Source organism: Acomys russatus, chromosome 5, assembly GCF_903995435.1.
Source record: "Acomys russatus chromosome 5, mAcoRus1.1, whole genome shotgun sequence".
Lineage (NCBI taxonomy): Eukaryota > Metazoa > Chordata > Mammalia > Rodentia > Muridae > Acomys > Acomys russatus.
This window is the reverse complement of record NC_067141.1, coordinates 6,372,005-6,384,529: the sequence shown is the minus strand read 5'-3', so window position 1 is coordinate 6,384,529 and position 12,525 is coordinate 6,372,005. Positions and strand designations below refer to the sequence as shown.

At 47.8% G+C, this 12,525-nt stretch overlaps 1 protein-coding gene across 1 annotated transcript in view; it reads right to left on the bottom strand.

Moving 5' to 3' along the window:
* Positions 1–12,525, bottom strand: part of Katnip (katanin interacting protein) — a 175,366-nt gene that overhangs the window by 67,691 nt on the left and 95,150 nt on the right. Inside the window, exons 7-8 of the mRNA XM_051145201.1 lie at positions 9,171–9,435; positions 5,392–5,523 (exon numbers count right to left, since the gene is read on the bottom strand). Coding sequence (XP_051001158.1) covers positions 5,392–5,523; positions 9,171–9,435 — 397 coding nt within the window. The remainder of the gene's footprint in view (positions 1–5,391; positions 5,524–9,170; positions 9,436–12,525) is intronic.

The following is a 12,525-nucleotide window of genomic DNA, read 5'->3' as shown; positions in this document are numbered from 1 at the left end:
CACCTTTCAGAAGACAAGAGGTCTCTGAGAGGAGATTCCATTATTTTTAGAAAGGTTGTGGCTAGACACTGGAGCAATACAGGCCAGGAGTGAGAACCAGGGACCATGGCGGTGAGTGAAGGGGATGGTGCCACATGTTACATGCGTGTTGAGTTGACACAAGGTCAATGGTATGGGTTTGGCCAAAGGAAATGTTATAAGAGGAGAAACAGTGTTTTAGAGAGTGCAGGAAATGGGCTACCCTTTTGAATGTCAGACTAGTTAACAATCTTTTAACAATCTTTCACTGAAGCACAGCTAGAAAACCTGGTCTGAATATGACAGAAGTTGGTTTGTAAAAAGGAGTCTATTTAAAGACGTGGGGAGGGAAGGGACTGTGAAACAGTGCAGGGCCAGGAGCAGGCAGGCACGAGGTGAACACAACACCCAGGAGGCCTCCTCCTTAAGGCACCCTAGATGCTGCGAAGAGCTGCCACAGGTGGGCGCGGAGCATGGCTTGTAGCGGACTCCAGGTGATAGGCTAAGAGTGAAAGTGACCTGGAAACAGCTAGGAGTGAGGGGTGTGGAAAGGGTCATAATGTCGATGCCTCAAAATTACTACTGACTGTACAAAACAACAACAATGATGATGTCTAATGGGATTTTAAACCTGCAGGGAGTTGAAATGAATAGCGATAGCATTTTAAATGAGAGGGGAACAAACATTTAGAACTGAAGGTCTTTCCGCCGAATTAAAATCAGTAAATGTGCTAATTTAAAGCAGATGCTAGTAAGTCAAGAATGCACACTGCAATCTCCAGTAATGAGTAAAAGAATAAAAGAATGTATAACTAACAAGCTAATAGGGAGGGGAAAGAGAAATAATACAAGGCAACTGGCTCAAAAGAAGGCAAGAGAGGGAAAAAAGAGAGATGTGAAACAGGCAAAACAAATAAAAAACAGATAATAAGATTGCAGGTTTAAACTCAAATATATCAGCAATTACATTAAGTGTAAATGGACTAAGTGCTCCCATTAAAACACACAGATTGTTGGGGGATAAAAATAAAAGCAATTGCATTCTGCTTACAAAAAATAAACCTTAATACAGTGATGTAGGAAGCTTGAAATGAAAAGAATAAAAGCAAGATACAGGCCATAAACACTTGCCGAAAGAAACCGATGGCAAAACAAAACAAACAAAAACCAAAAGCCAACCAACCAACCAACCAAACAAACAAAACAACCCCAAATGATAGAAGTGATGAGAGATGACCATAACTATGAAAAGCTCATTTGCAAGAAAGACTGTGAGAAGTCTTTATACGCTCAAACCATAGCCAATGGCTCAAACGCAAGTTAACAGGCGTGAGCAGCCCACCCTCAGATTCTGTGGGGGAATGAGGTGCTGGTTCTAATGCTCTCAGACTGTCTTTGGCTTATTGTACCCTTAGTGGTGTGAATATTATAGTTCCCTTCGCCTAGTGCTGTGGTTTGAAATACACTTCCCTGTAACCTATACCCATAACAAAGCCAAGTGCTTCAACTGGGGTCAGCCAAGAGACCATCATTCCTCATCCTGGGAGAAGAGAGAGACCCTTTGGGTCTCCTGAGAGATGCTGTATCCTGGTGGCACTGTCTGCAAAGCCATCTATGGTTAGTCAGCTCATCAGTCTGCTGGCTTCTGAAGACACCTTTAGTCATTGTCATCCAGTTGTAACTAGAACATTGTAGCAACAGGGTCAGCTTTCCCCTTTCACCTCAGCTACCAAACCTAATATATTTGGCTGGTCAGAAGAGCCAGGTATAGTGAACAGCCTGTGACGAAACAGTAACGTTTCATGGTAAACCACCTTTAATACTGATAAGCTGCTGAAAGTGAGGACTCCATCTCAAACAGCATCTAAGAAACAATTCCCAGAAACTGTGGGTGTAGGATTTCCTGCAGATGATTGGTGGTAGTATGTGGGTTTCTTTGCCATGGAGGCAGGAATGTGTCCACCTCAGACACCCATCCTCCCCCCCCCCCCGGGCTCCTCCTCATTTCTTGCTCTTGCTTCTCCTATCCCTCATGTCCTCAATTTGTTAGGCCATGGCTGACCTTGGGAGGGAAGAATCTTAGGAGTTAGTTAGTTAGGTTCTGTCAAAGTAACTGCTGAGTTGACTCTTGAATCGTATCTTCTAAGAAGATGTTGATGGGTTGTTGATGTGGCTCAGTGGCACTATATGTGCACACACACACACACACACACACACACACACACACACACTTGCACGCATGCACGCATCTGTTGAATCCTAGCCCCAATATATATGGCTGTGTCTTCAATTGGAAAAAGGGTCTCTGCAAATGACGACGCTGTGTCCACGGGTGACTACAGCATGGCTGGTGTCTACCTAACTGCTAAGTCTGAACACAGAGATACATATAAGGGAGAATACCATGATCGGGGTCACTCTGCCACAAGCCCCAGAACTACAGAAGATGGGAGGGAGCTTGGAGCACCCGTCCTTGCAGCTGTGGAGGACGTTCCTGTCAGTACTTGCTTTATCTAAGCAAATGTGCAAGGCACTTTGAGCAGGAAGCCCTGTAAACAAACCCAGTGTGCGCAAAGCCTTTAGTTCAAATATGGTTTATCTTTTAAAAGTAAGAATGTTCAGAGTCGGGGCTCGATGTTTACTACTTGTATTGTCCTTGGTTAGTGCAATAGTTTGAGCAGACCCCCCTGGGCCCCGATCCACCCATCACGATGTTCTTGTAGGTTTCTCAGTGGACAGGACATTCTTTACAGTTATGTGGAGAGCGGGGACTGACTCTGACATGAACTCTGGTGCCCCATATTTGACCACCTCCCCTTGGTGAAGAGGCCTGGTGACACTCAAAGAAAGAATAAGCAGGCTACCAAGATGAGACTTGATAGCCTATGACCATACAGTGGGGGAGGAGGTCCTCCTCAGTCATACACCTAGGGGAGGGGAATAGGATGAAAGCAGGAAGGAGGGAGGAACGGGAGGATACAAGGGATGGGATAACAGTTGAGTTGTAATCTGAATAAATTAAATAATAAAAAAAAGAAAAAGGAAAAAAGTAAGAATGTTAAATACAGATAGTAATATGCATCCATCAGGGCTGGGGTATGGACTGTGGTATTCATACTTTGTATTCTGTGATGCTTAGTTTTAACTGTCAGCTTGACAGTCCTCAGCAAGGGACTGTCTAGGTCAGCCTGGGCACTTCTGTGAGTGATTATCTTTATTATGTTAATTGATGGGGGGGGGGGCTCAGGCAAGGAGCAGGTTCCCTGGGTTTGGGTCTGGACTGTGACAAAGGAAAAAGTGAGCTGAGGGTGAGTGCACATGCCTTTGTCCTCTGCTCCTGTCTATGGACGTGATCAGCTGCTGCAAGTTCCCGCCTTGACTTCCTTCCCACAGTGAGACCATAACCTAGAACTGTGAGCTAAAATAAGGCCATCTTCCCTAAGCTGCTTTTGTCTGGGTACTTATCACAGGAACAGGAAATGGAACTATAGATTCTACACCCAGTATTAGAAAATGTGATTTAAAATAATAATATAACAACAACAGCACTTTAATAAGCACTAGAAAACCTGTAGCAAGTGCCTGAAATGTAGATGTTAGAAACGCTGCTGCTTAGGATGAGGCTGCCTGGGCGGGCTGAATTAGCACACGAAGGATCGCTTAATTAGTTGCATGGGGAATAAATGAAGGAGACTCTACAGCCCAGGTTCTCCAATACTGGCTTTGCTGGCTGTGTGACCTTGGACAGATTCCTTAATGTCTCTACGCCTGTTTCCTTTGTATGATGGGCTGGTATGCAGGTGCAGCCTCGGCACTCACTCGGAGCTTTGTTAGGACTGGCTCTTCACATTATTACTTGCATATGGGTAAAATAATCATGGAACATCCCTCGAAGAGTGAAGCCCCAGATACAGAGCAGGTTGGCTAGGAAGCCGCATGGCCTCCACTGCAGGCCCCTGGCTCTGAGGCGTTTGCTCACAGTGGCAACAACAAAACTTGTTGCGCTAAGAAGGAAGCCCATACCCAGAGCAGTGAGCCTGGAGTGAGGAACTTGAACAGGAGTCATAGTGGCCAACTGGGAGGCCACACAGAGACACCACCATGTGCCCCTACTGCTGCTGAGGCTGAACGGCCTTTCACTTTGTACCATCAGCCACCTCCACCTTCCTAGCTCCTCTGTGTCCAAAATCAGCAAAGCCAAAGCCACCAGAGCTTCTGCCAGCACACAGGCTCCACTGTGATCTCAGGCCAGCTAAAGCATTTCAGCAGAGAGCACCTCTATGACCCCATGAGCTACAGTGACCATGACCTGCTGACCTTGTCCCACCACCTCCCAGGAACCAGCCAGGGCAACAGCCCTGCTGGGCTCTGACACCTCATGGTTAGAGGCACAGTGGCCTGAGAGGCTGGGGCCTGTGTCCTTGCACACACACCAGCCCTGGGGCCTGGCTGCCTGACTGTGACTCTCCAAAGCTACTGGCGGAGACTTAGAAGCTGCTCCATCCACATGACAAACCAGGACACCACACTACTGCCAAACTTCAGCCTCCCCACCCATTTTTGCTCTCTGGCTCCTCCGGGCACTCCATTCTCAGACTGGTATTTATTGGAAGGACAGAGGTAGACTGCTGGCGCTAGATCCAGCTGTACCTGAAGGTCACCCTGACTTTGCCTTTCTTAGCTTACTAGATAGATGTTCTTTTTATACAGTGGCTATTGAAAATGGCCAGTCTTGTGGGCGTTTGTAAAGCGTGTGTATGTGTGAGATATGTAAATCTGCAGCCGTATACTCATGGATGGCAACCAGATATTGATGTCAGGTGTCTTTATCACTTTCCATCTTGATTTTTTTTTTTTTTTTTTTTTTAAGCAGGGTCTCTCACTGAACCTGAACTGATTTGGCGTGACTAGCCAACTGCCAAGGCCCAGGATCCTCCCATTTCTGCCTCCCCAGTGCTGGGCTTGCACTTGTGATGCTATAGCTTTTTATATGGTGCTGGGATTCAAACCCAGGTCCTTAGGCTTGCACAGCAAGCACTTTAACTAGGCTATCTCCTAGCCCCATGTCTTGTACTTGCAAGTTTTTCCTACTATTGGATTTGGTCATTGTGAATCAGGTAATGCCTAGCGCTGCCCTGACCAGACCTCTGGCCACAGACGTACTAGCAGATTAAATTCGCCAACCCCAATAAGCATGCGGGGAAACTCCTCCTCATAGGCTTTGTTTCTTTGGAGAACTCTGAATCAATTGGCTCAAGGTCTTTTCAGCCCTCTAAGGTGGTTAAGGAAGAAGTAAGATCATCATGGTACCCACTGGGAGTACCCACGCAACCCCCCTCCCCTAACACCTCACTTAGCACCCTCAAATCTTACTGGAGGAGGCCCTCTCTTGGTCTGGAAACACAGTGGGGGGCTGTGGATTCAGGACTGACTCTGGTTTGCTGGGGATGAAGACTTCAGCATTGTCCTTCCGCTTAGCAGATAAAACCCGCTCCATTTTATTACCTGTGGAAAGCAATGGATTCTGTCAGCCACTGAGCACAGGGAGAACAGGGCATTCCTCTCAGACGTTTGTTTACCATTTGCTCACTTATTCACTCAACAAATATTTATTGAACTCTTCTGTGCCAGGAACCTTGCTAGTAGGGGATTTTGGGAATACTGTAGACAGCACTGATAAATAAATGAGACACCTTGGAACAGACACAGGTTTCAGTGTCTAACGTTTCCAGACAGGAGAGGTCCTTACTAACAGTGTGTGCACGCACAGCGACAGCAACTGTGGTGAAGCACTTGCTCAGAAAGTTAGGGTGGTTGCCCAGCCAATGAGGCGCTGGCTTTAATTGGTGCAAGTAATGGTGCCAGCAAGGGCATCTTGGAGATGAAGGGGCACAGTAAAATGCATTCACAGTCCTCAGGGGCTCGTTGTCTAGTTGGAGAAAAAGAGATGAAGAGATGAGAAAATAGGATCCAGACAGAAGTACTGGAGCATGGAGGCAGAGGACGAGGCTGCCAAAGGTGCATGGGGTGATGATGAAGAGTAGGGCTACCAAGGCAGGACCACGCCAGAGACGGGACAGCATGTGCAAACGCCTGATGATGGGTTGGGAGCCGTAGCCTACCCTGGCTGGAGATCTAGACTGCTGCCAAACCCACCCTCTTCAGAGCAGTTTCCACAAGAGCCCTTAGTACCAGTGGCACACAGGAGAATTCTGATGCCAGGTGGCAGATGGTTTTTATGAACTGTGTGCATGTGGTACTGGAGACAGAATCCAGAGCCAGGGTGTCAGGCATGCTAAGCCAGTGCTCCACTCTGAGGCCCACCCCCAGCCCTGCATGCGTTTCTGTATCTTAATGTATATGGGAAAATGTAACTAGCATGTCAAACCTTTGAAGGGAATGAAAGTCATATGCAGGTCAAACATAGGGAGGCTCAAGGGCAGATGAGAAAACACACAAAGACCCCAAAGGCAGGGACTGTGTTTAGCCCCTCTACTCAGCAACTTCCTGTCCTGGGAAACAAGCAAACCCAGGAGGTGACTGCCTAAGCATGTGTGTTCATGAACACACTCGCCTGCTCACACTCAGTGGGCTCTGGCCACACTGACCCTTCTTTTGTGCTTTGGCACTCTGGGTGCAGCCTCTCTTGGAGTCCCCGTGCTTCCTGTTCCCTGCCTCAGGAAGGCTGGGCCCAGTGCTGCCTGCACTGGGAAGGCCGCCCTGACTACAGCAGCCCAATCCTATGCCCACCAGCATTTGCTGTAGCTGTTAGAGGTCACCTATAAGGTGTCCCCCACCACCCAAGCCCCACTCCACTAGTGTTCCCTTTACTTTCCAAGGTTGTTTTCTGAAAAACCTTCTCTGGTGAGCAACAACTGTTTCTGCCTCCCAAAACTACTTCTTATTCCCTCAGATTCCCCTTAGCCACAACATGCCTGCACATGAATGGGTAGACACAATCACACCCCTTAGTTCTATCAGCTAGCCTGGTTCATCAGCCCCAAGAGATGGGTTCTGACCTTATCACTATGGTGGTGACCTGTGGCAGACTTGTCACTATGGCAGTGACTTGTGGTAGACCTGTCACTGTGGTGTGACCTGTGGTAGAGTTGTCACTATGGCAATGACCTGTGGTAGACTTGTCACTATGACTGTGACCTGTGGTAGACTTGTCAGTATGGCAGTGACCTATGGTAGTCTTGTCACTATGACAGTGACCTGTGGTAGTCTTGTCACTATGACAGTGACCTGTGGTAGTCTTGTCACTATGACAGTGACCTGTGGTAGACTTGTCACTATGGTGATGACCTGTGGTAGACTTGTCACTATGACAGTGACCTGTGGTAGACTTGTCACTATGGCAGTTACATGTAGTAGACTTGTCACTATGGCAAGTGACCTGTGGTAGACTTGTCACTATGGCAGTTACATGTAGTAGACTTGTCACTATGGCAAGTGACCTGTGGTAGACTTGTCACGATGGCAGTTAAATGTGGTAGACTTGTCACTATGGCAAGTGACCTGTGGTAGACTTGTCACGATGGCAGTTAAATGTGGTAGACTTGTCACTATGGCAAGTGACCTGTGGTAGACTTGTCAGTATGGCAGTGACCTGTGGTAGACTTGTCACTATGGTGATGACCTGTGGTAGACTTGTCATTATGACAGTGACCTGTGGTAGACTTGTCAGTATGGCAGTGACCTGTGGTAGAGTTGTCACTATGACAGTGACCTGCGGTAGACTTGTCACTATGACAGTGACCTGCGGTAGACTTGTCAGTATGGCAGTGACCTGCGGTAGACTTGTCACTATGGCAGTGATCTGTGGTAGAGTTATTAGTATGGTGGTGACCTGTGATAGACTTGCTACTGTGATTTTTTGAGAGCTAAACATGGGACTTTTGTGAAAGTGAAACCAATTTTCTAGAGGCACGACAAGGCCCACACATCCTACAAAAGCAACTGTGCCTCTGAATGCCCAAAAGCTGCCTCTGAATGGAACTAACTCAAGAAGAATCTGGTAGAAGAGAGGAAGCAATAGGAGGGAGGAGAGGAGGAAAGAGGGTAGAAGAAAAGAGGAGGGAGGAGAGGGGAGGCATGGGCTCTACCCCAGCTCCAGCCTTTACAGTTATCCAAGGCAACAACTAGCTTCCTTTTACATTAGCCAGTCAGAATGCAGATGCCACTGAGTCTCGCACAACACAGTGGAGTCAGTTTCCATGGGACTATCTGTTGTTAAATTATCAGTGTTGTCTAATAATTGTCTCACATTGAGTGCCACTTGTTGTTGTTGAATTTATCTGCATGGCTTAATAATGTTTATTTTCAGGCCTATAATTATTATTACAGCAGTATAACCCTCTAGCAATCAATCAAGACACTGACACTTGTTATATTTTAAAATAGCCTTAGTTAACCTGAGGCAGGGCAGATATTAATCCCCTAAACTACTTCCCATTGTGGGGCAAGTATGGGATACCTGTCCCAATCCCATGCCATCTGTTTCTAATAATTTTTATCAAGCTACCTCCCATGCATAATCTTAAATATTTGTTAATGTTTTCTATCTGGGCCAAATATCTTTCAATGCCGGCCATGTGTTTTTCTTTTCTCTAACCCATGGTGGCCTTTTTTTTTTTTTTTTTTCTCTCTCTTCTCGGTTTTTTTGTTTTTGTTTTTGTCTCCTCAAGCCCCGAGAACCTTAGCCACGCTGATCCCATTGGCCCTGTCCATAGAGGTGTGAAGGTCTTTTATTAATCAGCATCAAAATACATCAGACCAACAACTGTCCATAGTCTTTTGGAAGCTTTTGGCAGCCTTACCTTTGTCTAGAATTCACTCTGAGCTGAACTGCAAGCATTGTGAATATCAAGTCCTAGGACTAGCCAGGCGTGGTGACACACGCCTGTAATCCCAGCAATCGGGAGGCAGAGGCAGGAACATCTCTGTGAGTTCGAGACCAGCCTGGTCCAGAAAGAGAGTCCAGGGCAGTCAAGGCTACACAGAGAAACCCTGTTTTAAAAAAAAATCCTAGGACTAGATGGTGAGACACTCAAGGCCAAAACAAAACAAAAAGAAAGAAACCCACAAAAAACAAACAAACAAACAAACAATGCAAAACAAAACAAAAAAATGCTCATGGAAGAGCTTACTTTTAGAAGCTGGGTTAAACTCCATCACCACAAGGGTGTCTGGGCCCTGGGGAGGCCGGCCTTCTGGTTCCTGGTCCTTGGGGACATCCTTCTGCACTGCATCCTGGCTGGGAAGAGGGAACTCATCTCTGGTATGGTCTGGCAGGACGAGGTCCTCAGTTTCCGTCTCAGAGAGGACGTCTTCCTCGATGGAGTCGTACTCATCACTGGAGCCATCCTCTTGCGCCTGGAGGCTTGTGCTGAGTCCCAGACCTTTCCTTAGGCCCTACAGAAAGGCCATGAGATGTGAAAGGTAAGAAAAGTATGAAAAAAGACATCCTGAAGCAAAGAATGATTTCACCCAAAGTCTAGCCGCACCTCAGCCAGGGTGCTGGTGTTGCTTTGAAGATGGGAAAACGAAGGGCAGGGGGCAAGAAACGTGAGGGAGTGGCACTTATGGTACTTGACCTTAGTCCTGCTGTGAAGAGACACAGTGACGGAGGCAACTCTTATAAACAAAGCATGTGGTTGGGGCTAACGTGTAGTTCCAGAGGCTTACCCACTATTGCCATTTCAATTTATTGCATGTGTATTTAAAATAAGCGGGAAAACTCAAACTGCCTGATGACAGAAACCTAGATGTGAGGCTGCCACTGGCACGGGCTCAGGAGGAGAGGGATCCTGTCATGTAGTAACCTCTGAGGCAGCTGTCACAGAGCCTGTCAGGGTTGAGCCTGGGTATTTAAGTGGCAGATTTCTAAGCAATGAGTTGAAGATCTGCTTTCCTCTAGCCACTAAGCAGAATGCAAGAGGCAGGAGACAGACCTGAGGGACAGAGACAGGGAACCTGGGGCTCCTTTCTTTCTACTCAGCTTGCAGAAGAAGCTGACACTAGCAGACCTACTGTCACAAAGTGCATCCTGGAGAGAAAACCAAAGCAAGGGCAAGATTTCCCCTGTGGTTTGTAGATTCCTTGGGCCATGTTAGCAGAGATAGGATTATCCAAGAAAGGTTGGGGACGAAAAGGACAGTCTAAAGGAGGGAATCCTACAGACACCCAGAGTAACTCCATGTGGTTTCTCACAACACCCAGCGATCAGAAACACAAGCTAGAACTGAATGGGAGCACACAAAACCTAATGAGAAGTGGGGGTGGCGGGGGTGTGAGAGCACTGGTCTAACGGCAGAAAGGGGTCCAGGAGAGACTCATCCCCAACCACATGCTGTCCTCCTTGAGGACCTCACCAGGGCCGAGACGGTGGAGTCTGGACACAGAGAATTACTCTCAGGCCTGGAATGGGTTTGAAATTGCTCCAGTTTGAGGGCATCTTTCTTCTCCCTGTCTCAAATGTCTATGTCTGTTGTTCCACACATAAAATAGGTGTGATCTTGTTGGGGTGGGGGGGGGGGGGGTAGGTAATGGATAATAGCAGACTTAATAAAAGTCCCCAGAAGATGTTTCCTGGGAACTGCAAGCATATGCCCTTCTATGGCAAAGGGGCTTTGCCAAGATCACCAAGGCAGGCCTGATGTAATTATGGGGTAATCCTAAGAGAGAAGCAGGAACAGCAACATCAGCAAGATCTAAGAATGGAGGCAGACCTCAGGAAGGAGAGAAGATGCTAGGGGTGTTGGCTCTAGATGGGAAGGACGGGGCCAAGCAAAGCAGGTGCCTCTAGGACCCAGGCTTCCCTGGAGCCTGCAGAAGAAACATAGGCCTGCCAACCCCTTGAGCTTAGCCTCTGACTCCCAGAACTGTCAGGTAGGCTGCTAAGGTAATGGGAACTTGTAGCAGCAGTGGGAACTTAATATAAATGTGTGTCTTTTGCAGCTCCTTCTCCTACTGTCCCACCCTGTACCAGCACCAGGGCTGGTTACTTAGCAACTGTGCTACTTACTGTCTGGAACAACATGGGGCTTGGTAAATACTTGCTGAATGAGTAAACTACATAGAAGCCTGGGTGTTTTCCAGGCTTAGCAGGGATAGGACACATCTCCATACCTTACATGAGGTGACATCAATGGCAGGACCCTTACCAAGTTAAATTATTCCTCTGAGCCATACTTTGACCTCCATCAAATGGCTTACCCTGCCCCTGACATACTGCATCGTGATAATATAAAGCCATGGTATGAACTGGGCATAGTTGTCTCTAATGAGAGGACATCTGGCAATGACTAGAGCCATTTTAATGACATGTATTGAGAGAGAGTGCTACTGACAGCTGGTAGGTGGGAGGCAGCAACGATGCTGCTGGACTTTCTGGAAGGTAGCAGACAGCATCCACTTCAAAGATGACCTGGTCACAGTGCCTACTGTGTTGAGGTCAAGAAGCCCTGTGTTAGAGCAGGCACACACTCAACACTGGTGTTCAAAGATAATGCTGGATCTTTTAATTGTCCATGCTGAGATGGTTTGTGGAGGCCTCATGGACGCCGCACCGAGGTCCTGGCTCATGTCATCAAAGTCTGGCCATTGGGGCCAGTCAGAGGTCAACAGACTTCCTCTTTCTCTCCGGGGAAACATGAGTTCCTGGGTGGCCTGCTGTTGAGTGGCAGGCAGCACCAGTTTTACCTCAGCCTTTCACAGTGGAACAATGCTCTGAGCTCTGTGCAACACTCCTTGATCTTCACAATAAGCAGGTCAGACGAAAGACCTGAAGCCCCATGATCACTTGAACTTGGTAGTAGCTCTCAACGGGGTGAGCTCAAGTTCCTAGGAAATGCCCTCTTTGCTCATAAGCACCTAGGCTTTGGCCCAGTTATTTGTAAGATGAGGCACTGAGAACCAGCCAGGAAGTGAGTCCTCCTACTGCCCTCGAAACCCCACTCTGTTCAAGGGCCCAGACCAGTCCCCGCTGGTGTCCAGGGAAGACTGAAGCTCCATCCACAGCCAGTTCCAGGCATGAGACACTGGGACCCAGACAGCCAGGGCCAAGGGGCAGGATTCTTCTGTTCCTTCACCACTTTCACAGGCTGCAGCTCCACAGTACTGTGACTGCAGCCCTGTGTTCACGGGCATCCTTAAAGAGCAGAGCCCTCAGCATCCAACATGGCCCACCAGCAGGGAACATGGTGGAGGAGCTCTCCTTTGATAAGAAAAGCAGCCATTCCCTAAGAGAACCCGGAAGCCATGAGCCCCCGGTCACAAGCTGCTCAAAGCATGGCACTTGTGCCTCACTTTGGGCCCACTCTGCAGTGGGTAGAGGTGTGTGTTCAAATACTGGGGATGAGACCCAGGGCCTTAAACATGGCAGGTAAGTGCTCTACCACTGAGCTACAGCCCCGGTCCTGGTTTTATAAGTCAGGGTCTCACTAACTATGTGCCCATGCTTATTGGAATGCTATGCTGATGGCCAGTCACAGCAGAAATAAG